Source organism: Mucor mucedo (genome assembly GCF_025094135.1).
Source record: "Mucor mucedo strain NRRL 3635 chromosome Unknown EV154scaffold_90, whole genome shotgun sequence".
Taxonomy (NCBI): Eukaryota; Fungi; Mucoromycota; class Mucoromycetes; order Mucorales; family Mucoraceae; genus Mucor; species Mucor mucedo.
The window spans coordinates 64,188-89,947 of record NW_026252374.1 but is presented as its reverse complement, the minus strand read 5'-3'; the positions used below and the strand labels follow the sequence as shown (position 1 = coordinate 89,947).

The 25,760-nt window shown below is 36.6% G+C and overlaps 8 protein-coding genes across 8 annotated transcripts; 4 read left to right on the top strand and 4 right to left on the bottom strand.

Moving 5' to 3' along the window:
• Positions 1-11: 11 nt before the first annotated feature.
• EV154DRAFT_484366 (uncharacterized protein) lies at positions 12-392 on the bottom strand (the record flags this gene model as incomplete). The annotated part of the gene is made up of 1 exon (XM_051598646.1): positions 12-392. One exon carries the CDS (start codon positions 390-392, stop codon positions 12-14), a length of 381 nt encoding a protein of 126 aa, XP_051454587.1.
• A 372-nt stretch (positions 393-764) lies between these two features.
• Positions 765-3,785, top strand: EV154DRAFT_594508 (uncharacterized protein). Its single transcript, XM_051606974.1, has 5 exons — positions 765-875; positions 933-977; positions 1,037-2,477; positions 2,545-2,993; positions 3,065-3,785. Exons 1-5 carry the CDS (start codon positions 800-802, stop codon positions 3,712-3,714), a joined length of 2,661 nt encoding a protein of 886 aa, XP_051454586.1. The 5' UTR covers positions 765-799; the 3' UTR covers positions 3,715-3,785.
• Positions 3,786-5,104: 1,319 nt separating this feature from the next.
• Positions 5,105-6,491, top strand: EV154DRAFT_594501 (uncharacterized protein; the record flags this gene model as incomplete). Its single annotated transcript, XM_051606973.1, has 1 exon — positions 5,105-6,491. Exon 1 carries the CDS (start codon positions 5,217-5,219, stop codon positions 6,489-6,491), a length of 1,275 nt encoding a protein of 424 aa, XP_051454585.1. The 5' UTR covers positions 5,105-5,216.
• A 420-nt stretch (positions 6,492-6,911) lies between these two features.
• Positions 6,912-8,062, bottom strand: EV154DRAFT_518519 (uncharacterized protein). The gene is made up of 4 exons (XM_051602631.1): positions 7,918-8,062; positions 7,816-7,860; positions 7,472-7,751; positions 6,912-7,383 (listed from the first exon to the last, which is right to left on the bottom strand). The coding sequence occupies exons 1-4, from the start codon at positions 7,954-7,956 to the stop codon at positions 7,100-7,102; spliced, it is 648 nt and encodes a 215-aa protein (XP_051454584.1). The 5' UTR covers positions 7,957-8,062; the 3' UTR covers positions 6,912-7,099.
• A 931-nt stretch (positions 8,063-8,993) lies between these two features.
• Positions 8,994-11,389, bottom strand: EV154DRAFT_594488 (protein kinase; the record flags this gene model as incomplete). The annotated part of the gene is made up of 7 exons (XM_051606972.1): positions 8,994-9,524; positions 9,584-9,963; positions 10,024-10,387; positions 10,442-10,466; positions 10,519-10,841; positions 10,912-11,208; positions 11,263-11,389. The coding sequence occupies 7 exons, from the start codon at positions 11,387-11,389 to the stop codon at positions 9,103-9,105; spliced, it is 1,938 nt and encodes a 645-aa protein (XP_051454583.1). The 3' UTR covers positions 8,994-9,102.
• A 4,337-nt stretch (positions 11,390-15,726) lies between these two features.
• Positions 15,727-17,438, top strand: EV154DRAFT_518513 (3-deoxy-7-phosphoheptulonate synthase). Its single transcript, XM_051602630.1, has 8 exons — positions 15,727-15,810; positions 15,886-16,101; positions 16,163-16,292; positions 16,355-16,406; positions 16,465-16,506; positions 16,569-16,689; positions 16,762-17,057; positions 17,112-17,438. Exons 1-8 carry the CDS (start codon positions 15,777-15,779, stop codon positions 17,334-17,336), a joined length of 1,116 nt encoding a protein of 371 aa, XP_051454582.1. The 5' UTR covers positions 15,727-15,776; the 3' UTR covers positions 17,337-17,438.
• A 1,896-nt stretch (positions 17,439-19,334) lies between these two features.
• On the top strand, positions 19,335-21,818 carry EV154DRAFT_545056 (eukaryotic translation initiation factor eIF2A-domain-containing protein). Its single transcript, XM_051604635.1, has 3 exons — positions 19,335-19,652; positions 19,709-20,012; positions 20,088-21,818. Exons 1-3 carry the CDS (start codon positions 19,387-19,389, stop codon positions 21,714-21,716), a joined length of 2,199 nt encoding a protein of 732 aa, XP_051454581.1. The 5' UTR covers positions 19,335-19,386; the 3' UTR covers positions 21,717-21,818.
• A 780-nt stretch (positions 21,819-22,598) lies between these two features.
• EV154DRAFT_320396 (heat shock 70 kDa protein 2) lies at positions 22,599-24,867 on the bottom strand. Its single transcript, XM_051594948.1, has 5 exons — positions 24,797-24,867; positions 24,400-24,710; positions 24,229-24,333; positions 24,072-24,152; positions 22,599-24,012 (listed from the first exon to the last, which is right to left on the bottom strand). Exons 1-5 carry the CDS (start codon positions 24,841-24,843, stop codon positions 22,700-22,702), a joined length of 1,857 nt encoding a protein of 618 aa, XP_051454580.1. The 5' UTR covers positions 24,844-24,867; the 3' UTR covers positions 22,599-22,699.
• Positions 24,868-25,760: the final 893 nt, after the last annotated feature.

The following is a 25,760-nucleotide window of genomic DNA, read 5'->3' as shown; positions in this document are numbered from 1 at the left end:
TTGTTTTAGCTTTATAAATCAATGCAATATAGATGCTGTGACTCAAAATGTGATGCTTCATATAATGCACATGATCCAGAAATCATTGGACAGCTCCCTCTTGAATTTAAGTTGAGTTTATGTTGTTCTTCTTTACTGAGGAAGAGTGTCAAAAGTATTTGCAGACCTTCTGAAACTTGGTCCAGAGAGAGTTCAAAAGATACTTCGCGAGCTTCACGTACTTCATCATGATACAATTGAACCTGAATATCTGCTTTCTGAATACAAGAAGAGAAACGGAAATTTCCAGTATTAGAAACACTCCTACCAGAAAATGAGATAGCCAAAAGATGATTATGGATATGAAATGACAATTGCGCTTTATTCGGATCACGTAAAACGTGATGAAGCATTTTTTGGAGGTGTTGTATTCGAGTCGTTAAATGAAGGTGTCTAGCCAGTAGCTTTGATTGATGAAATGATTCGCATAATATATAGTTGTTATATTTACCCTTGGCTGCCTAATGATGCCAATGACATATAGTCCTCATCTACCCGGGTTGCTCTTTTACAGTGAAACCCTAAATTACTGACCGTATTTTAGCAGTTTCTTATGGGCTTGATAATAGTTATATGCGGTTATCAACTATATCGAGATATGAATTTGTTTTCTGTATATAATCCATATGCGATTCACCACACGAACATTGTCCCGTATTTTTATACGTGTCTATCTGGTGATTTGTACAAAGGCATCGTATGAACCAATAAAATGAATAATGGAGACTGGTTTTTTTAATGATAAAACCCAAAGTTGCCAATGTATTGTATCTCTTTCGTGCTCTTCTCGTTAATGAAGCGTAAACATTCACCATCCGACAATAGCACAGGAGAACGTAAGTAGATACTAGCTTCTAGTAAAGCAATAGATGACTGACCTAAAACAATTAAAGCATCCTCCGTAAAAAAGCGCTTGGACAAGAGAAAGGGTAGACAAGGTACATAAAATTATCATTTACCTATAATTTTCTGTTTTTCATAATGCGTCTATGATTAGGGCAACTAGATGAGCAGCTGCTTCGTTTTTCCTGCAAAGATGTTGACATAAACATTACTTCTCCTACCATGCCTATTGATAACAGTTTTCGTGATATAATTCTTAATGCAATGAACAACTATACGCATAGTTTCAATGAAAGTATTAAGAGCACTGTCAAGTTTCTGAAGAAACATAAAATACATGTGGTTCGTAAAAAAATGGACGAAAATATCGACATAATGATGGTTACTTCACCCATACAATACTTGGTTGGGGTTCTTAATGGAAAATTGGAGAATAATTTTGTGTTGCATTCAGATAGGCATCCAAATCTCACTGCTATTCCAAAAGACATGCTATTGCTTTACGCTTTTAGTCAAGTCTATGGGTATACAATCTACTGCTTTTCAAGTAGGTCCAAACCAGCAATAATTCATCCCAACAACAAGCACCGTCAAGACCGCTCTTTACCGTACCTTGGTGTGTTAAAATCAATTAATTCGTATACTGGTACTGTTGAATGGTTTGGATTGGAACTCAAAAACAGACCCAAAGATATGTCAGGTGATACCACCCCCACCAGTGAAATTCTCAAGAATATTGTAGCTAAAAAACGAGCCACAGACGAGAAAAAACCTAGAGCAAAGAGACAAAGTGTCTCCTCTGTTATAGATGATGAAATAATAAGGCTGCTTGTTGAAGAAACGAACACATTATATCAAAAGAAATGGTCCAAGTTCAAAATTGACAAGCACAAAACCTTATCTGAAAATATACAAAAATTTTCGTCAACTTTATCAACGAAACAGTTTCCAACAGGCTCTGCTGGTATTGTAAAAACAAAGATTGAGCAGTTGATCAGGCAAAATCACTTTCCGACCGTTAAGCTTGAAGATATACCAACGTCAGCATTGTGGGTGCAACAAAAAATCAATCGACTCAAACAAAATGGCAAAATCAGCATCGATAAATGTATCAGTGACTTTATTATGGGTTTAAACTTAGAATCATCAATACAAGATAGTGCGTCTGAGGATACAGATACGGCAATCGATGAAAATGAAGACCAAGATGTAGAAGATAATGCTTATAGAACAGTCAATAGAAGCCTAAAACGAGTAATTAATAAAGACTTGGACTATAGCATCTTTTTGAAAAAGCTCGAAGATCTGCAAGAGATCTGTGATAAATGCTGTTCGGGCCTTTCGAAAGCAACGGAGATTTTGGTTGACGGTATTACATCAGGTGATATTCTTCCTTCTAGAGAGCGCACCTTTTTTGATTTTCAATTCATTGATTTGCCCTCACTCGAAATTGAAACTGGCCAAGAGAAAATCGCGATTATAGATGACAGTGATGAAACATTTTTAAAGCAAAGTGATATATTTACGTTTAAAGGCTTTTGGAAATTGCTTTCCAGTTCAGTAGGTAGAAAAAAACCACACGAGTATAAACACCCGTAAGTAGATATGCTTAATTATTATATTGAGAGCAGTGATTCCTAACTTATTTTACTCGTCATATAGGGTGATTGACTACGTATCAAGAAAAATATCAAGCGAAAACTATTGTGACTTTACAACCACACCAACTTTAGTTTCTGCGTGTAAACAGTTCTTTACCAATTTTTCAAACATGTGGACCTATCAAAGATTTGTTTCTGATTTGAGAGTCACACTTACCCTTATTTTACGCTTGCATCTTTGTCCGAAGAAATCCCATCGTCTGAACCATCCACATGCATCAAAGAAGCAGAAACAAAATTCACAAAAATCCCTCAAAACAGTTAAAAAGCGACACCAAAAAAGGGTCATGATAGATTTGTTTGACGCGATTGCAAAATATAACGCAGGAAAGCTGAACAAAATACATGTTGTGGAGAAATTTATCGACGGTGTTTTCAATTCTTGTGAGAGGGGCCGTTCAGATTTGGAACCACCTGTAAATAAAGATGATAATTCCAACGAATTTGAAGGTAATAAATAATGGGACACAGTCATACGTATTGTTTTTAAAAAGCTTCGTTTTTATAATTTTTACACAAAGAAGACGCCGAAGATTTTAATGAGAATGACGAAGATTTAGTAATAATTGATAATGTTACTGAGTTAGATACCAATGATAACGATGTCAAAGACCTGTCAGCCAAAGAGATTAAAGCTTTGTGTGCAGTATGCACAATGTTGATTACGTCCCCTTCCATCGAAGGAAATGTAGACGCAGCCTATATCAAAAAGCAACTTTATTACGATAAGCAAGAATCTATACCCGCCCATGCATTAGACACTTCTGCTAGAATAGTCAACGAGTTACGACTAATAAGTTGTAAAAAAGATGAGAAAAACGCTTTCAGATTTTTTCAGATGCGCAAAATCAGAAACTCGTTGGTCAAGTTTATTGGTCCGACAGGTACAAGATTTAAGGAAAACCGAATGTTTCCAAAAAAGATCGAAGAAAAGCAAAAAATGTCTATTAATGTTGATACCAGGACTTTATATCTTTTATTTGCTAAAGAGTACAACATTTTCAAGCTCGATGGTGTAAATATGTTTACGAGTTCGGCAACAATCAAATCCATAGAGGACAAGAAGGCGGTTTTTTCAAACTTTTTCAATTTAAACATGATTGAAAGAATTATCCAGGAACAAAAACTAACCCCAATCACTGTGAAACTTTTTATCGGTCCAATTTTTTAAAAAAAATGAAAAAGTTAGACCGGCGGTAACGGTCCAAAAATTGGACCGATTTTATAAAAAATCGGTCGCATTTTTGGACCGATACTGATGATTACAAACGATGGTTTTGGCAAATAATTCTATTGGATAATAATACAGTTTACGTATTCAGTTCACGAGTTGCTACCCTTGTAAACCCAAAAATTTAGACATCATATATTGAATAAAAAAAAGACATTTTATTGAAAAAAAAAAGAAAAAGAAAAAAAGAGCCACAAATGTTTGAATAAATAAACGCACAGATTGGTTTTACAGATGAAAGACGAAACTAACCCGCCCATACCAACTTATTGAGCTAGTAGTTACAACTGTTATAGACAAACGCGTCTGGGCGGTACTTACCTATAATAAGAACTAACGTTAATAACGAGTATAAAAAAGATAAAAAAACACATCATACCTTAATAAAGAAACAGGTCGTCCGGGTCTAAATTTACAAGCAGTAAACGTACAGTAAATCTATAGACATATATTGATATTAATAACAGGAATGAAGGTGACTATAGCGATAAATCTTACCTCGAAAAGAATGTAGTTCATCTACCATGAACGCAAACACAATATTTATTATTCATAAACTACATCAAACAGAGTTACATAACTGTAAAAGATTAATTTTATGTTAAATTATGGTATCGATTATTATACATACTATTTCATGGTCATTTGTCAAAAAGAAAACAGAAAAAAGGAAAAAAAGAAAGAAAAAAAATATTAGATTTATAAATAATGATTTTTTAAACTCAATAGATATTACGTACAGGAACGGTACACACAAACATAGAGTACTCTTCCAGTGCGTTTGATAGGTATTTTCAATGACCCTTTGACCACTCTTTTGTTTCCTATAACTTGTCTCTTTACAAGATGGAAAAAATGGGGAAACTAGAAAGAAAAATCTAAGAAGGAGGGTGATTTCAATAAAAAGTGTTGCGGCTATTTATTGAGTGGCAAAAATTTGGACATAAAGCCCATGGCTTTTGATACTATAAACATTTTATTTGTAATATATATGTGACAAAAAAAATGTCAATACTTTGTCATAGAGACATTTAAAAAGTGAATATGTTTTGATAGTTATTCGTCCGTTAAAACTAGCGAAGAAGTGAAAAAAAAAAAAAAAAAAAAAAAAAAAGCGTAAGTCAATTGAAAGCACGATACAAAAAAAGCCTAATCGTGTAACACCAAACGCGTAATGAACAAGATACACTTTTTGACCCCCTGTTGCGGTCACCGTATTAACTTAATAAATTTTCTTTTAATCATATAAGTTATATAGGTATCGTAATATATGTTTATTAAACTACAAAACTCGATTTTGCAGTGATTTTCATTTTTTTTAAAAATCGGTATCGGTGCAATCTTTAAAAAAGACCGCCGGTATCTGTAATTTCTAAAAATTGCACCGATACCGGCGGTATCGGTCCAAAATATGTTTAGACCGGTAAAAAGTTTCAGGGTGAATGTATTCATTTAAGTTTTGTCATAAGTACAGCTTAAACTTTCTTGGGTATAAAAACTTGCAAACGGAAGAAGTGCCACACGTTACTTCTACAAGTAGTTTTACCTCTTTGGATAGTAATACCGAAAATAGGAAACTGAAGGTCGAACGTCTTCACAAAGAAATCAAAGAAGAAAAAGCATTGCAAGTCCGTTTGAGTAAAAACGTTCGTGAGATAGAAAATACTAGAATGGATCTTGGCCAGACCTTTAGAAAAAACCAAAAGTTAGGTACAATGACTTGTGATTCAGACCTCTATCGAAACTTGAAGACTAGCCGCAAGGAATGTAACGCAATATACAGTCAACTTCTTTCTTTGAATAAATCAATTAAGACCAAGAGCTCAGAAATGTATTGCTTAAACAAAGGGATACATAATCAGAATGAACCAACCCCAACAGCTGGTATATGTCTTTCTGAAAAATCACAAAATAGCATCATATCAGGCCAAGCAATTATTCAAGGCTTAGATCCAGGTGTTGTAACAACTGCTTCAATCAGTGCAACCAAATCTTCTTCTATGTTTCAAAGTATTAATAGGTATAGCGCACTGGAAAGTCTGGAAAATTGTGACCATGATGTCGAAAATGAAGTGACCTTTGAACTGACGGCAAAGGGAGTAAATAGCGCTATACTAGACACCAAGCACATGATACAGAGACAAAGAAAAATTAAAAACAAAAAGGAGCTTACACCGTCGTATCTAAACCAGCGTCAAGTCACTAGGAGTATTCGTCTGAAAAGATATTACCAGCATCTGCATTCCTCATATAGGCAGAAACTGTTCCGACTTTTAGGTAACTCTGGTAAAAACCGTAGCGTCATATCATTTCTGGGAAACTGGTCTGGTGTTTCGACTTACATAAAGGGTCATACTAGAAGAAGCTTAGACCCTTTTATAACACAACTAAAAAGTGTAGAACTGGACAGTTTTGCGGTGGTTGACGAGTACAAGTCAACAGTAACATGCAGCTCATGTTTTTCTTGCACAAGTAAGCAACTTGTCAGGAGAAACGGCAAAATCAAAAGGCTCAAAGGGGCAGTAGTTTGCAACAACTCGAAGTGCCCAAGAAGAATCTCCTCAAAATCAACAACCATTAACCGTGATCAAAACGGTGCAAAAAACATTGGGTTAATTGGTTTTTCTTCCATAGTCTCGATCGATGCTCAGCCGCTTCCGCCATTTAGGCGTACCTTTTATAATACACATAAGTATGGCGACGGCAAACACATATAATTGTACAGATACTAACATCATTTCGTTTAAAAGGTATGACTTATCAAATAAATACCGACAAGCCAGTCGATCCGGTGACTCAATTTTCCGAGTGATTGTCCCCCCAGACATGTCTCTCGCGCCAAATTTATGGTCTCTTTTAGTATGATAGTAATTCTTGAAGGAGGTTTAAAAACTTTTGAATGAAATATTTTTATCACGACTCGTGACACAGCACCTAGAGTATATGGAATGAGAATTGCAAAATTAACTTAATACAGTCCGTCTTTTGGTATCCACAGGAGGGAGGGGAGGGGGATGGATAACTATCTTCGTTATACACTAAGAGAGGTTCATCACATAAACCAATGTAGGCCGGACCTTTTTAACTAGGTAAGCATATGTAGGTACCTACCTCAAACTTTTTGGAAAACAAGAGACGTCCATGTTTGGCAGAGTGAGTATTTTTCTCTGCGCGTGTGTTTTCATTCTTTATAAATAACGTGTTCTTTAATATATTTCATTAAATATCAGTTGACTACCTAGAAATTGTTTTAATATTGCCTTCATACAACTTAATAGGACGATGTCATGGACTTTGTTTTACTAGCTTGAAAAAATTTCGAGTATTAATCTCTAGGTTTTTGCCATTGTTCCAATACTTTAGTAATTGTATCCCTTCGCATCGCTTTTGCAACAGGGATCAAATATAAAGCCAGGTGATTATTCTGTTCAGTTGATTTGGATTGATACAAATCCGTTAACACTTTTAGTAAGTGTGGTTCGTTGTATTTGTTGGATGTTTTTATCTGTCTTATTATTGATTTCTTTAACGGCCACAGCGATGAAAATGACGGTAATGATTTAGGTGATGGTGGTATGACAGACGATTTCTTTGATAATCGTTCGTCTTCTATAACAGACAAGATATAAAATTAATATATTGTATATTAACCTTCCTATATATGTATATACGGATACATATTATGGGGATACTTTACCACATAACCTCATGCGTTTTCGTTCAGCTGACTTTGGTTCCATCATAGTATTTTGATATGATGAATCTTCATCGTGTTCTGAAAATACACGCTTGAAGTTTTGTGGCGTCGAAGGTTGTGTCTGTGGGGCTGGCGCTTCCTGTAAAGTTGGCGGCAAGATTGCCATGGGAATAGGTAAAGAATCCTCATCGCTCCAGAAGGCTATACGTAAGCGCTCTAACACTTCAACCAATTCACTTCTTTGGACATCAAATATATTGTCACATAAGGGCTTAAGTGCCTATAAATTAAAATAAAACGGTGTTAATTTTTGCAACAAAGGTAATGACTAAAGCGATCCATACTCTCTTTGAATCTGTACCGTCAATGGGCCCAATAGATTGCGACAGCTTTTTTCAGTGTAAATTAGCCTATATTTGACACATTCCTTATCTAAGTATTCTTACATCGGACAGCGAAGGACACTTTGTTTTGATTATTGACATTGGGAAAAAGAGGTCTAGGTGAGAAAAAACCGGAGTCCATATTTGGAGCTAAAAATTATTATTACAGATACATAAAAATGTTTTCAGATGAACAAAAATATATTTCAGACAGCAGTTTTCATACAAAAAATAATATTTCAGACAGCAGTAAAAAAATGATTCAGACTAACGTAATATATATATATATATATATATATCTGTACAAATAGAATAAAAAAAAATTCCAGACAAAGGCTATCAAAGGATGTATCCTATGAATTTTAACGTTTTCATATTCTGCATTGACAGTTCATAATGTATTTAAAGGTGTATTTTTATGAGCTCTTTCTACACAAATCCTCAGTTGATACGTTGTTCTAATTTCCAAACCTTGTTATGGAAAATAAACACCAACGCCGTTAAGAATGTGTGGGATGTTTGTCTATCTATTTGTCTCTAGAATTAGTAAGCCTAGTACTTGTTGTGGACAAGGAAATCAACAATAACAGCTTTATCGGTACCGCCTTTTCGAATATGGAGTGTTTTTGCGCTTAAAAGCTTAACAGGAACTAAAGTAGATCACACAAGTAATCGGACATTTAGCATGATTTCTGATAACATTCACTTGTTGGTGTCATTGCTTACTTCAAAATAGCTTATGTCATTAGCGCATGCAGTCTCACAAGGCATCATTTAAGCTACATGCTGTATTATTGAACTTTCCTCGAAATTAATAGAATACTACGTAGGCGATTTCGAAACATCATTAGTACTTTAGTAAAGCACGGCACTCACAAAGCTATTATATTGTTATAAATAAGTAATACACGTTCATCACTCTCGATGTGTTGATTGGACCAAAAGTCGAGTTTAAAAACTCTGGGACATGCTTTCACAACTTCCAATTGAGGAGTGCCGATCAAGTATTTAGAATCAAATTGACATAAATCTTTGTTTTTCCTCGGATACTTAAATATTCATATTTAAGGCTGCTTGGAGGACAGTTGCTGCAGAAGATAGACGCATTGGAACTCATCGGAATCGATGACTTACAAGCCTTGTCTAAGATTTTTTTTATTCTGTCATTTATTTTTTACCTCCTTCCGAACTTCAAATCAAGAACACAGTAATATTGTAGCATCGAGTCTTTTGTTATAAAAAAAATATTTATTCTTCTCTTTTAACAGCATCACGAGCAGCTCTGATAAGAGGGGCAAGGGATGGTAAAGGATCGGCTAATCTCAAAAATGGGTGGTTCAGCATGTCTGCAGCGGAAGGTCTAGCATCTACGTCAACCTCTAGACATTTTGCCAAAAAGTCACGGAATACCGGTGAAAGCGCTTCAGGGTTCTGAAGCTTAGGGGTACCGTTGTTAGCAATTAAATACAGTGCACGAAGAGGGTTTTCGTTAAGGTAAGGTGGTTCACCTTCAACCATCTCAATTGCCATAATACCAAGAGACCATATATCTACCTTGGGACCATATTCCTTACGAGTAACTACTTCAGGGGCCATCCAATATGGTGTCCCAACCATTGTTGTACGCTTAGATTGCATCTCATTTAATTGAGCACAGAAACCGAAATCGGCTACACTTTTTGAATTAGATTTGTGCTATTAATTGCTTCCCTGTGTCCGGTCTACTTACTTAATTTGATATCACCATACAAACTTAACAAAATATTATCACTCTTGATATCACGATGAATAACACCCTTGGAATGTAAGTGTTGGAGACCTTCCAGAACTTCATGACAAACGGCAGCAATTTGACCTTCCATCATCATGTTATTGGTTACAACGTCTGTAAGACTCCCACCCTCCATGTATTCCATGATGACCCATAAATCTCCACGCCATAAGTAAGAATCGATAAAATTGACAATGTTTTTTTGTTTAGACTCCTTCATGACTAAAATCTCATTAATAATTAACTCCTTCTTGGGCTGTTGTTCAAGGTTCATTTGTTTAATGGCAACAGGAAAATCACAGTGATCAGAATATGCGGTATATACACCTCCAGAGGCTCTAGGTAATACAGGACGATCAGAGAACAAAATATGTACAAAATGAAATAATCACTCTTACCCTTGTCCAATCTTTCGCATGTTTCTGTAGACGAGACTAGGATCAGATTCAGTACATATAGTTCTTAATTTTGCAATAACTTCAGCATCTTTCATTGTATGCTTTCTCTCTTTAACACGTTGTTTTACGGTTCCGGGTGATCCTGTCAATGAATTCTGCTGCTGTAACTGCGGTTTGGGTTTGTTATCACGTTGTTTCGAGCTCAGTTTTCTTTTTATATCGTAATCTCTGGCAGCATGGGAAGAAGGGGAAAGCCGTTCTTGATCCAGTCTTAATTTATGTTCTTGTTGTAATTGAAGTTGTCTTTGTTGATATTGTTGATACTGTTGCTGTTGCTGCTGTTGCTGAAGGTGTTGGTGATACACTATAATTGAATATTTTTAGAATATTCCTTTGTCATACGTTCAATATAACTTACATTGCTCATCTAATCTTTCCTGTTTCTATTTTTATAATGAGTATATGGGAATAAAAGATAGAAAAAATACAACGAACCTTTGTTTCATCTTCATTAAGTTCTATCTGATCTTCATCTGTTAAAGCGTGTGCCTTTTCCATTTTATGATACACTAATTCATCGTGATCACGATTTTCTTGGTAGAAACCAATAGCATCCAAGACAGCTTGCGGGTTTTGATATTGTTCCACTTTTGAAATACCACTGTGCTGTAATAATGTTTGCCATTCTTGAGGTAATCCAGTAAACTCGCCAGTACTGGCATCAAAACCAACATGTGTAACATGTTTGGCGTTGTATGGACCAGAAATTTCCATTTCTTTTTCTTGATCATTCGATTGTTTGTCTTTATTTAGCAAGTCTAGGTACGGTGTAGGGATAATTAATAAACACAAGATTTTTTTACTTCTTATTTTTGTCAATATTGTTACCATTAAAACTGCCCACAAATTTATCAATGACTCCCTTAAATGTGGATCTATCTCTTGCCTTTCCGAACGCACTGCTTGGTGGTAGGTCTTTTAATGGGGATAATTGTGGTGTACTACTACTTGAATCGTCGCTATGATCGCTCTCTTTATGTGTAATAGGTGGTGGAAGTGGTGGCGATGGTCTATTGCGTCCCACTGAATCAGCTCTATCACGTTTCGATGAAAGGGTTCTGGATAAAAATGATGATGACGATTGCTTTGTTGGGTTATTGCTACTGCTTGTTGTCAGTTTACGTCCTTTTATGTACTAGTTAATAATCATCATCGTTACCCAATTAACAATATACTAACCAATATCTTTCTCGGAAATATCAGGTGAACTTGGTGCTGAAGAATCCGGCGTACGGATATTGAGTCGTTGTAGATGACTAGAAAGTGATCTTTGGAGTCCCCCATTTGAATTATTCGGTGAAGACATGATGTAATGAATGTTGTCCCTTCTATTTCTATTAAAGAAGAGAAAAGGAAATAAAAGGGAAAAAGTGAGGAAACTCAGAAAAGTGAGGCATCTTCGTCTGTTGCTAAACAGTCACACTGTTAGAGATAATCCAATTCAGCATCATTCTTTAAAACTTCCATGTTTCTATTTTACACCAAGAAAACGCTGTTTGTGAGACCTTCGTTTCGTATCCCGCTCCTTTTTCGGCTGAGCCCTAAACTCTATCAAGAAACTATCAATCGCTTTCTGACAGAATAAGAAGTTTCAGACAAACTTTGATATTTTTGGACAGCAGTACAAAAATATTCAAATCAATGTCAAAAAGAATCAGACAAAATTATAATAGTTTTCAAACAGAAGTTTACTAGACACGTGTAATAAGTTTTAAAGTGTACATAATTCATACAAAAAAAAAAAGACTTTTTTTTTACTCTACCAGATAATATATTAATTTTATCGGACGAGTATAACATAACACTTTCAATAATAAAACCGTTAAAAGAGGAAACATGTTGACATCTTCACTCGTAGACTTTGCATTATGTGCATGCATCCTGATATTACGCCATACAAAAGTGTTAAAGAACTTGACTTAAATGATAACACGGTCCATTGTATACTTGAATAGTAATGCAAAGAGTTTCAAAAAGCTTCTAAATCACTTTCGAAAACCCCCTTTGATCATGATCGAAGGAGAAGAATAGCTCCCCATGATCTTTGTTTGTTAGATCCCCTCTAAACTAATAGTCATTTATTAGCAGTACTTTATATTTTAAGAAGATGATGCTTCCTGCCATAATAAGATATACACAAAATGTCGGAAAGGAAAGATCAGTATCAAGGACTTTAACTACTGTTCAGTTTAAAGTCTAAATCTAGGCCCAATAAAAAAAAAGTAATACCTGTTGGAAAATCAAGTATGTAAGCGAAGCCGTCTATGTCACAATCCCAGGCTGTTAGAGGCTGTCTTTTATGAGGAACAGCAGAAACCAACTACAATGTTTTATAAAGAGCTTTTGGTCAGCATGCCTGATAGGTGGCCAGCCGTGCAAAAAGTTTTTGGTGGGCACACAAAACAATAAATAACCACTCTTTGATAAAAACAATTGCATTGTGTTTTAGGTTATGTCTGTGTAATTTAAGGTTATCTACAATATAACTTTCTCAAATCCTGTCTCAACGCTGGATGATGTTCTCCAACCCCCCCTCCGTGTATTACTCAAAGTGCATAAATAACCTTCTTGTATAATTCAGCTAAAGTGAATAATTTAAAGAGAGTTATATAAAATGAGAAGGATAATCCGTTTATAATCATTGGTAGTCATAACGGACCCGGAAGATTTTTGGTTGTCAAACATTCTAGTATTAGTTTGGTTATGTTGTAATCCCTTGTTAGGAAATAGAAATTTAAAAGGAGGACAATCTTGCAAACTAATATACATTCATTGTATCCCAGAAAAAAACTGAAAGATAAAACTAGAGATTGATCTTTAGGTCTACAAAGGCTGGTTTTAATATCAGATCATTTATTCATGATGTGTGATTATTAGATAATAAGTTGTTTCTGCAGGAATGGATGCTAAGATCACCATCTTGTTTTAGTTGCAATCGCGATAATTTAATCTATGATCTTGCTCTTCTGCGTTGTTCCTGAAGATCTTCCCCACGTCCGATTCTTGGAGTAATATTATTTTCGGCACGAACTGAACGAAAAATAACAATCATACTTAAAAGCAGCCATATCTCAATTTCATAAGCCAGAAACTACTCCATTTGGGTATATTGCTCTTCAATCTTAATTTGTAGATTTGTGATAAGAGCCAAAAGCAGTTAACAAGTAAGATCAATATACTTAGGAAAACATGTCTAATAACACGAGAATTTACTCTTCGTCCACGAGGGCATGGGTTATTTATAATTCAAAACGTTTCAAAACTTCTAAGTTTACAGAAAGGCTAACGCTGGCTTATTTTATATTAGTCAATCAAGTAGGCCTATTAATTAGGTTTTTAAAGCATCCAACAGAATTTACGCCCCTATACTATGACTTAAAAGCTTTACTATAGGCAAAATATTTGCCTATGACATAAGCCGCATCAATACCATATTTTTCATTTCGTCTGTAAATTTAGTTCCTCGTTTTGTTGCGGTCTTCTAAAATATGCAGAAAGCCGCAAGGGGTGAGTAATACGATGGTTGGTTCGGAAGATGCCAAAGTGGTTTTGAATAAGACTCGTCATATTAGACCTGTTAGCATGATGCTATTAAAACACACCTCTATTTAAGAAATTGTAATCTATTGAAATGCTTACAGCGGCTAATACTGGAACAGGTTTTACAGGTGTACGAATTCGACGGTATATGATTTTCGATTTAATTGTTTGCTGTTAAATTTTTACACAGAATAACAAATCCCGTTTTCCAAGATTTATTGTAACACATACTCCAATAATTTTTGAAGTAATCTCCTGTAAAAATTACTGTTTTTTTCGACAGAGACGGTAAAATGAGTTGCGTATCTGCTTTCAGGTGTTTTTTTTTTTGAAAACAGTAGATGCTTAAGGACACCAGAATCTAGATTAATTGCTTTACGTAAGTGCTATCCTGTCTTGACGAGTTGTTGATCGAAGACCAGAAATATTTTGATACATTATTTTGGAAGTAATACCCATGTAGCATGAAGTCCAAGAACGATGTAATTAGAAACACTTCAAACACAGTAATTCTACATGAAGAAATAACAACAAGTTCATAGAAAGACCTCACATGTTCAACTATTTTCAGTATAATACAAAAGTACGAAGTAACTTCGTAGCTGAAGGTTACTCAAATTTTGTTGTCGGTACGGTCATTTCTCTGTAGATTTCAGATTGTCTTAATGTATTAATTAAGCCTTCATGTCATCTATTAGCGATATTATTTCAGCTTTTATTTGGCACATATAAACGCTTACCCGCAGGACTCAAATGGTTATACAAACGCATCTGAACACTAAATCACTATGAGCTGTAAAGATCATGACACCTTCAATTAGAGATACTTGCTGACCATATAAAAATTCTGGTGGACCGAGACCAGAGGTCTTCCAATATATATCGAGATAAGTATCAATGAACGCAGTTCTTTCGTTGGCCCTCTTTTGGATACAGGGTCATTTGGGGCCACAGCTTCGCGTTGTGAAATGATTTTTTTTTTTTTTTTTGGTCGTAGTAATGTTTTACCGTTCTATACTCACTGAAGAATATAAGTGCGTTGCCGTGCTAGCTATTCTGAAGTAAATTCAACTGTAACGCACATGCTTAATCAAATGCAGCCTCTATGGTAGTTTCTTAGTGAGGGTAACCCTTTTTTTTCTTCCTCGGTGTCTTAGATTACCAGATACCTATAGAGCCAATGCTAATCGTCTTGATGAAAAGAGAAATGTATGTGTAAATATAGCTTAAAAAGCGCCTTCCTGAATAGAAACATGCGACTGCTCTTAGGTAATTCAATAAACTAGCGTTCATTGTAAAGAGTCACCCAGTGTCACGGATGATCGACTAATGAAGTCCCGATGCCAAACCCTTAAGAACTTTAGTGTAACAGTGACTAGTTATAAATATGGCGTTTAGACAGCAGCAAAAAATCTGGTCGTCATCAAAAATTGTGAGTACACTAAAGATAATAGTTGAGAACGAGGTCGACATGGCTTGCTTTTTGACGGTTTAATTCAGAGCAGAAAAATAATACTATTGGACGGAATTCAAACAAAGTGGCTTTTGAAATCAAGTGAAAAAGGTCAGAATATGACGTATCGATCAATGACTTAATTTTCGGCCAAATGTTCAAGGCTGAATCACTTTATGTGTACATGAACGCTTCCCTATTCAGGGTTTAATTTTTTTTTTATTAGTATAAAACGTCGATTTATAGCAACTGATACAAACTTTGATACCGGTCTTAAGGGTTTTGTTAACTCATTTTTTTAATGTAAGCCGAAGCTCCGTTTTTAAATAAAAAAAAAGAAAAAAGTCATTATTAGTCATATTATAGTGTACAACACAAAGCAAACAAATGTTGACTTCACATAAAATTACTTGTTATCTTATCGTAACCCTATACCCCGGAATATGTTGATAAATCCACTTAAAAATATTTAAGCCTTCATCCTTGATTTATCACGGATTGTCTTTCTCAACTTTTTTTTAAAACTAGCGCATAAAATGTTTTTTTTTGTACATCCGGCATTGGTCAATGTTGTGCCAGTATAATTTTATTGGCCAAACAAAAAGCTTATAAGAGGGTTAACAAATTGTGAGTCAGATAATTTTTCTGCATTTCTTTCTCAATCCCATTTTTTTTCAAAAAGAAAAATCCCCCTTCTCTAATGTCTCATAACACACGTACAATTATTACTGAAGGTAGGCTTATTTTAGCAAGACATACGTTGTCATTTAAATAGCAATGTCATTAACAAATCACTACGGATAACGTAGCTTTAAATGAGCTTGATGACAAGCGTATCAAGGGTATCAAGCCTCTTATCCCTCCTCAAATCCTCATGGAAGATATTCCTCTTACTTTAAAGGCTGCCCAAACCATTCTTGAAGGTAGAAAGGCCGCTGAGAATGTCATCAAGGGTGCTGATGATCGTCTTTTGGTCGTTGTTGGTCCTTGCTCCATTCATGATGTTAAGGCTGCTCTTGAATACGGTAAGTTCCACCGCTGTATATATTTTTATTTTCTTTTGCTAATGTCTTCTTCCAAACGTAGCCAAGCTTTTGATTGAATATAATGAAACTGCCAAGGATGATCTTTTGATTATCATGCGTGTTTACTTTGAAAAACCCAGAACTACCGTTGGCTGGAAGGGTTTGATCAACGATCCTTTCATGAACAACAGGTAAGCGAGTCCACTTATTAGAATTTAAAAGGAGCTATCATACTGACACTTCCTTTACCCAGTTACGAAATTAACAAGGGTCTCCGTATTGGCCGTCAATTATTGTTGGATCTTGTAAGTAGCATGTGATTAACTGGAGAAAAAAAAACTGACAGATTTTCCTTGATTGTAGAACGAAATGGGTATTCCCACTGGTTGTGAGTTCTTAGATACCGTAAGTTTTCTAATTTTCAACACGAAAGCAATCAGTGCATATTTACTGACATAGACTCATAGATTTCTCCTCAATACACTGGTGATCTTGTTTCTTGGGGTGCTATTGGTGCCAGAACAACCGAATCTCAAATTCACAGAGAGTTAGCTTCTGGTTTATCTTGCCCTGTCGGATTCAAAAATGGTAGGTGGTACAATCAGTTATTAGATCTACATTAGCCAATGGGAAGCTTACAAAAAAATCATCTTTTAATAGGTACTGATGGTTCTAACGGTGTTGCTTATGATGCTATTAGAGCTGCTAGCAACGGTCATCATTTTTTGTCCGTCACTAAACAAGGTTTGTCTGCTATTGTTCAAACTGAAGGTAACGACGCCTGTCACGTTATCCTTCGTGGTGGTAAGAGTGGTACCAACTTTGATGCTGAAGCTATTAAAAAGACAGCCGGAGAACTCCAAAAGGTCAAGTTGGCACCCGTTGTTATGGTTGATTGCAGTCACGGTAATTCTTCCAAGGACCATAACCGTCAACCTATTGTTGCACAATCTATTGTAAGTTAAATTAAGGACTTACTTGGTAGGATATCTAATCTTAATTTTTTACAGGCTGACCAATTAGCTGAGCCCAAGACTACTGGTGATAACATTGTTGGTGTCATGATTGAATCTAACTTGGTTGAAGGTCGTCAAGATATTCCTACTGAAGGCCCTCATCGTTTGACTTATGGTCAATCTATTACAGATGCATGTATCAACTGGGATGATACCGTCAAGACATTAGATGTGCTTCGTGAAGGTGTTCGCGCTAGACGTGCTGCTAGAAAAGCATAAGTTTGAGACACGATAAACTCCCACAATCCCAAAAATTAGAATTACCTTCCAAAAATTATTCGTATTTTAATAAATGCATCTATGTACAGTTTTTACTCTAAATTTGGACGATAGGGGTTTTCTTTTAATTTAACAGTCCACTCTTATTAGAGATAAACCATGTTTGATTTGGAGAAGTATCAAAACAACCTTTTTTTTTTTTCAAGGTTGTCAAAATAACCGGAAACGGTTATTTCCATTGATTGGATGAGTTTTGATCATGTTTTGGTTCTTAGTAAGCATATCATCGCCTAATGATATCACTGGTGTTATCAAAAGAAGTGTTGGAGAAGAATCCACTGTTTTTCTCTTCGAGTTTTTGTCTATTCTTTTTTTAAATATTTCTCTTGCTTTTATGTTCTAACTTCCTGCCAACACTTGCTAGAATGCTGGCCATTTCTTCTCTTGCACTTTTAACGCATATCTAGGTATTGGTAGAACCGTCTTTCAGCAGTTGGGGAATGATTAAAAGCTAGTATTCTACCTAGATGAGGTCATATATTCTGTAAATATTGAAAAGTAAAGCTGTCTTGGAGTGGGATCATTGAGAATAATTGTCTATTCTCTTTAAATATTTGTCTATATTTATGTGTCATTTGGAGCTTGTTAATTTATAGTACTCTTTTGGAGAACATCGTCTTATTTGATGGGAGCTATCGCCGTCACTATCTAGGCTGAACCAAAAACTTGTCTTCGATTAGGGTCTATAACGAAAAGAAAGTACCGTACACTTCTTCACTTGTCATGATGTCGAAGATTTTTTAAAAAAAATTAGTTTAAATTAAAATTAACTTCAAAAATACACAAAAATCCATAGCGTTGTTAAAAATATATGCTTTAGACTTGTATCAAAGAACTCAATAACACCATTCGTATATATTGTCGATACATTCAACTATGACGCATTATTCAAAACTATTGGCTTCGGGAGCTTTATCTTTATGTTATATGAAGTCTCTTTGAAAAGCTGCTCCAAATTTATACTTGTGCAATCATAAAAAGGAAAATTTGTGTTTGGATCTTCTTTTTTCAAAAACTAGATACTGTTAGTCATTTGACATAGAAGTGTCGCGACCAATTTAGTGACAGCCTGGGAGCACAGGTCACTAGTTTGGACTATGCTCCTCATCCGTTCTATTATACTCTACCTTCTTTTTATTATGTACACATCTCGTTTTTCCTCTTATTGTTTTTGTGAAACCAACTAATCAAGTAGTTGCAGACATACTATTGTTTAAAATGCACTATGTGCTGCTTTAAAATTATGATGCTTACATTGACGACCTATTTTATAAGACGATATTCATCACAATCTTTACATTTGATTGAAGATAATATTTGCACATGTTTATAGAATATCTTTTTGAACTTTACCAGTGAAATTGTAACTTAAAGGTCTCTTCTTGAATTCCTTTTTTTCCTATCCAATTCTTATTGAGCACACTTTGAAGATATGGTGAGTTTTGATTTATTAGAATTTCTAGCTCAAAAGCCAGCAGAGAATCGCTAAAACTGATGTTTAAAAAAATAAAAATAATAAAGGCTCATGGACATTACAGTTATGTAAATTTTGTTTAAAATGTCACAAATGTCCTGGACAGTCCTGATAACTATAATTTTTAAATAATGGTTATGTCTCCTTTTTGAGGCCACCTGTGCATTTGTCCCTCATGTAACTGATTTCATATCGTGAATGGTGACGACACAGCACGAAACCTGAACCATTGAATACATACAAAGTATCCGACTGTTCTAATTCCATGTTTGCGTTTTGATAGTTGATTATGAGTGATCCTCAACGTAATATTATGTACGCACCTTCATATCATTAGCAAATCCGGTCCGTGGTATTTTGAAGCAATGATGTATCATGATTTTATGTATGGTATAAGCCACATTCAAATCTGTGTTTAGTGGAGTCAGAAGTCACTATTTTTATGAAAAAAAGAGTTTTTTTGGGCTCCAATAATTGAATCACCTTTAAATTTAATTAGAAACATTTGCAGAATAGATGTCTAGTCTCGATTTCAAAAACCTTCCTGAGTGTGAAGAAGATATCAACTTTGACGATATTTATGAAAAGTACGAAATTGATTCCGAGAATGATTTCGATACCATCGTCGTTGTTGATGGTGCCCCCATTGTCGATGAAGCTAAACAAGAGAAGCTTATCACTGTCTTAACCAAGCTTTTCACCAAAGGTGCTGGTGAGATTAAGGAAAATGGTATCTGGATGCCTATGACCCCTAATGACGAAGGAAAGAAGACTAGCTCTGGGTAAGTGTTTTTGGGTGGTGTATAAGTTATGATATTCATTCGCGTTTCTTCAATAGCTATCTTTTCATTGATTTCAAATCACCTGAATCTGCCCAAGCTGCTGTTAAGAACTTAGATGGTCATAAATTATCTAAAACTGTTACTTTGCTTGTCAACAAGTTCACCGATGTCGAGAAATACAGTGACATGAATGAAGAATATGTCGAACCTCAAATTGAACCTTACACTCCCAAGGAACATTTGAAGAGTGCTTTGATGGACTTGCAAGCTCGCGATCAATTTGTCATGTACAGAGGTGATGATGTGTCTATCTTCTGGAATAGAAAGACTGATGCTCCCGAGCACGTTTACTCTAGAACCGTAAGTTTTACGCTTCGTTTGATTTTTCTTTGTAAACTAATCAATTTGTTTGATGTTTGTGCGTTTGCATGATAGAACTGGACCGAAACATATGTTCAATGGTCTCCTAAGGGTTCCTTCCTCTCCACATTCCATACTCAAGGTATTGCACTTTGGGGTGGCCCATCTTGGAACAAGATTGTTCGTTTCGTTCACCCTGGTGTCAAATTGATCGATTTCTCTCCTAATGAACGTTACCTTGTCACTTGGTCTAATGAGCCCATTAGTTTGGCTAGATTGCCCGAGAGTGGCCATCCTTTCACCGAATACGATGAAGGAAACCAAGTTGTTGTTTGGGATATCATGACTGGTTCTTTACTTCGTTCATTCCCTGTTGTTCAACCCGTCGGCGAAGAACAAAAGACTGTCCGCTGGCCCATGTTCAAGTGGTCTGCTAACGAGAAGCATCTTGCTCGTATCACACCCGGTCAACAATTGTCTGTTTATGAAGCTCCTGCTATGGGTTTGGTCGGTAAAAAGAGTATCAAGACTCCTGGTATCGTTGACTTTGAATGGTCTCCTGCCAAGGGTGATGTTTCTGACCCCAAGATCTATCAAAAGGAAGAAGTCCTTGCTTATTGGACTCCTGAGGTTGGAAATCAACCTGCCCGTGTCAGCATGATGACCATTCCTTCCAAGGAGGTCATTGCCACCAAGAATTTGTTCAACGTCTCCGAGTGTAAGTTGTACTGGCAAAACCAAGGTCATTTCTTGGCCGTCAAGGTCGATCGTCACACCAAGACCAAGAAGTCTACTTATGCCAACATCGAAATCTTCCGTGTTAACCAAAAGAACATTCCTGTTGAGACTATTGAATTGAAGGATCCTATGCTTGCTTTTGCTTGGGAGCCTTATGGAGAGCGTTTCGCTACTATCACTACAAGTGATCCCGCTTATGGTGCTGCTCCTGTTCACGGTGTTGCTCCTTCTACTGTCAAGACCGACGTCAAGTTCTTCTACCTTGATAAGTCCAAGAAGGCTAACGCTGGCTTTAAGTTGATGAAGACTCTCGACAAGAAGACATGCAACTACCTCTTCTGGTCCCCTAAGGGTCACAACATTGTCTTGGCTACTTTGCGTTCATCTACCGTCTTTGATCTTGAGTTCTACGATCTTGACTTTGAACCTCTTGCCAGTGATAAGAAGGATAAGAATGATGTTGGATCCACTGTTCAACTCTTGTCTACTCAAGACCACTATGGTGTCAGTGATGTTGAATGGGACCCCACTGGTCGTTATGTTGTTACTGGTTCCAGTATGTGGCGTCAATCCGCTGACCATGGTTTCTGTATTTGGGATTTCAAGGGTCAACTCTTATTCAAGCAAAACATTGAGAACTTCAAGCAATTGTTATGGCGTCCTCGTCCCGACTCCTTATTGTCTGCTGAACAAAAGAAGAAGATCAAGAAGAACCTTCGTCAATACTCCAAGAAGTTCGATGAGGATGATCTTGCCAAGGGTGATGCCACCGCTGCTAAACTTCACGCTGAGCGTAGAAAGGCTGTTGAAGAATGGTATGCCTGGAGAAAGTCTACTGAGCGTGCTCTTGATGAAGAGCGTAAGGCTTTGGGCAAGGAGATCCAAGCAACTGACGAAGGTAAATCTGAAGCCGTCGAGGAATGGGTTGAAGAGGTCATTGAAGAGAACGAAGAAATCATTGATTAAATTCTATATAAACTCACATCATCTATTCATACATCTTTTTGGACTTAATACGTTACTTTTAATAAACTTTTTTTTCTTTATTTATTTTTTGACGAAACAATTAAAAATACGTTTTTTTATTCACATGGATTGTAAGTGGGAATATCCGTAAATTCGTCTATGTGGATCGTACCATTCGGTTAATGCTTTTTTTCCTGCCACAGAATCGTTACTGTCAACCATGGAGCAGTGTAAACATTTTCTCTCTGTTTCAATACACTCATCGCACATTGTTCCATGATAGTTCGTTTCTTCTTGAGCCATTTCCTCCGAGTAAACAGAATATATAAATACAGCAACAGCCAATATAAACGACGTACAACTCTTCATTTCGATATGTATTTTTTATTTTTTTCAGTGCAAGAGAGAAAGAGGAATAGTTCGCACTTATTTGTAAATAAAATCCGACATGGATAAGGGGAGTTTATCGGTATAATTAAGGTTTATTTTTACAAGTAAAAATAATAGGGATGTGATAAAAGCGATTCTTTTAAAATCGTCTTTTAACAGCTGGGATCAATGTTTGTTTAAAAACAAACAATTGATCGCAGTAAAAGATAGGGCATCTCACGTCATTTGTGCTAAAAATAATGAAAAATCACTGCCCGTTTAATAAATTCGTATCATACGGTTGATATGATGTAAAAAAAAAAAGCTAGAAAATCATTAATGACAAGTTTGAAGTTTGATTTTCTAAAATGGAATAATTAAAAGTGCGATGCTCTGCAACATGCAGGAGCTTAACGGACACATTTTTGCATCAAAAAAGCAAAAAAGAAGTTTGTTAAAGTTTCGAAAAACATGCTTTGAGCGACAAATAAACAAGTTTACTTAACGAAACGATATCATTTTTTTAACGAACATGGGAAAGCAGTATTCTCAACTTTTTTATTTTTATTTTACTATACATAATATAAACACACGATTAAATTTCTTTAAGAAACTTAACGACGTTGAGAGTAAACGTGAGCAAAAGCACGAGTGGTGACACGCTTCAACTTGGATTGGGCAGCCTTGAGCTCATCAGCAACGGCATCATCGGCAGAGATTTCCATAAGTTCCATGGCTTCGGCAAGGGCAGTCTCAATGGACTCACGGTCACCACGACGGAGCTTCATGCTGACGTTAGGGTCAGAGATGTTGTTCTCGACTTGGTAAACGTAAGATTCAAGATCTTGCTTGGCTTGGACAACAGCCTCACGCTCCTTATCAGCGTCGGCGTTCTTAGCAGCATCTTCAACCATACGCTCGATATCAGCAGCGGAGAGACGAGTGGAGTTGGAGATGGTAACATCAGCCTTACGACCGGTGGTCTTATCTTGAGCAGTGACCTTAAGAATACCATTGGCATCTAAATCGAAGGTACAGAGGAGCTCAGGAGAACCACGAGGAGCAGGGATCAAACCAGAGAGAGAGAACTCACCCAAAAGGTTGTTTTCCTTGGTCATCAAACGCTCACCTTCATAAACAGGGAAGGTAACGGTGGTTTGGTTATCAGAAGCAGTGGTGAAAACCTTGGACTTTTGACAAGGGATAGGGGAGTTACGGGGAACGACAACAGCCATGATACCACCTTGCATCTCAACACCGAGGGAGAGGGGGACAACATCCAACAACAAGAGATCTTGAGTCTTCTCGTTACCGGCTTGGTTGGTAAGGACAGCAGCTTGGACAGCAGCACCATAGGCAACAGCCTCATCGGGGTTGATAGACTTGTTTAACTCCTTACCGTCAAAGAGAGCTTGAAGAAGAGCTTGAATCTTGGGGATACGAGTAGAACCACCAACGAGGACAATCTCGTCAACCTTCTTCTTATCGATCTTAGCATCCTTGAGGACACGCTCGACGGGCTCAACAGTACCGTTGAAAGCAGCAGAGTTAATTTCCTCGAACTTGGCACGGGTGATGTTGGATTGGAAATCAACACCTTCGAAGAGAGAATCGACTTCGACAGTGGTTTGGGTCAAAGAAGAAAGAGTACGCTTAGCACGTTCGGAAGCGGAACGAAGACGACGGAGAGCACGAGCATCACCAGTGATATCCTTCTTGTGCTTACGTTGGATTTCTTGGACGAAATGGTTGACAAGAGTGTTATCAAAATCTTCACCACCCAAATGGGTGTTACCAGCAGTAGCCTTGACAGCGAAAACACCACCGGAAATGGTCAAGAGGGAAACATCAAAGGTTCCTCCACCCAAATCGAAAATAAGAACGTTACGTTCCTTCTTGTCGTTGGCATCCAAACCGTAAGCAATGGCTGTAAATTAATTTTGTTAGTCGTGTTCGTCTTCTAATTGTGTAAATAAATTATCCTACCAGCAGCAGTAGGTTCGTTGATGATACGGAGAACATCGAGACCAGAAATGGTACCGGCATCCTTGGTTGCTTGACGTTGACCTATTAAAAAAAAAGGAAGTCATTGTCAGACACATCCTGCTTTTGTTTACATCCATTTAGGAATTTATGTACTTACTATCGTTGAAATAGGCAGGGACGGTGATAACAGCCTTGGAGACCTTCTTACCGAGCTTGGCTTCAGCGATTTCCTTCATCTTGATAAGGACCATGGAAGAGATTTCTATGATGTGACATGTATGTTTAATAAAAAGCTTTTTTTTTTTGAGTAGTATCTATAACGATTTACCTTGAGGAGAGTAAGAGACAGTCTTACCCTCGAATTCAACTTGAATGAAAGGAGCAGTTTCCTTATCAATGATGGTGAAAGGCCAGTTCTTCATATCAGCCTTGACATCAGGGTCATCGAAACGGCGACCAATAAGACGCTTAGCATCGAAAACGGTGTTCTTGGGGTTCATGGCGGCTTGGTTCTTGGCGGCATCACCGACAAGACGTTCAGCATCGGAGAAAGCAACGTAAGAAGGGGTGGTACGGTTACCTTGCTCGTTAGCAATGATTTCGACACGTTCGGATTCCCAAACACCAACACAGGAGTAGCTTTATAAAAAAAATGTGTCAAAATTTACATGAATGCTAAACTATCAGGAAGCTGTTTTATTTTTTTAAAAGAACGATATATTTACGTAGTACCCAAATCGATACCGATGGCACCCTCGTATTCGGCAGACATAATATTTATTAGGAGGAAAAGGAAGGTTAAATAGTGTTCCAAGCTCAGAATTCATTATATCGAAAATTTTGAAGGCACATGTGACCGTTATGTGGCTTGTGTTTTAATATGGCTTTTCCTGATATAAAGGCAAATCTCAGCAAGAAAACTACAAAAATGACGCTTCCCACAACGATTGGCGACGAATAAATCAATTACAGGCAGAATTAATGAACTCTAAAAAGACAACTTCGGTAAAGAAGACAGTAAGTGCAGCTGTACCTCATGAGAATCAGCAACCCGTAGAGAAACTAGTTTTGACATTTGATTAGACTTCAGAAGTTGAAAAAGGGGTATCCAATGAAGCCGACATGCCAAACTATAGAGAGACAAAAAATCATCACCGGTATAGCATCCTAATAACTATGAACGAATGTTTTATTCTGGATGATCAATTTTACTGTCATAGTGACATGGATGACTTCGATTATAATCGTAACGACGAAATTGATACGCTACAATCGGACAACGATGATAATGATGATGAGGATGATGAGGATGGGACGGATACTAGTAGGCATACGATCCGTGCAGAAGTTAGTAGAAAGTCTCAAGCAGTTACTCTTGGTAATCAAGTTGTTAAAATCATTTGTGGGTTCTGTCTCCAATATCCAAGGAGACCCAGCGCCTTCTTCTTAAGATGGTAATAATCTTTAATCGGTGAAAAAAGTCAATTTTTATGCAACACTAAACTGCAACAGTTTAATGAAGACACGGTCTTCAACAGCACAATCGTTTTATATTCATTATCTTCGCTTTAAACAACTTGATATTCTGTCCTTACCGAAAACCCATGCTTAATTACCTGATTCGCTTCCAACATTCATTGTTATATCCATTACTTGCGTTGTATGAGTTCGGACTTTTCGATCTTGTAA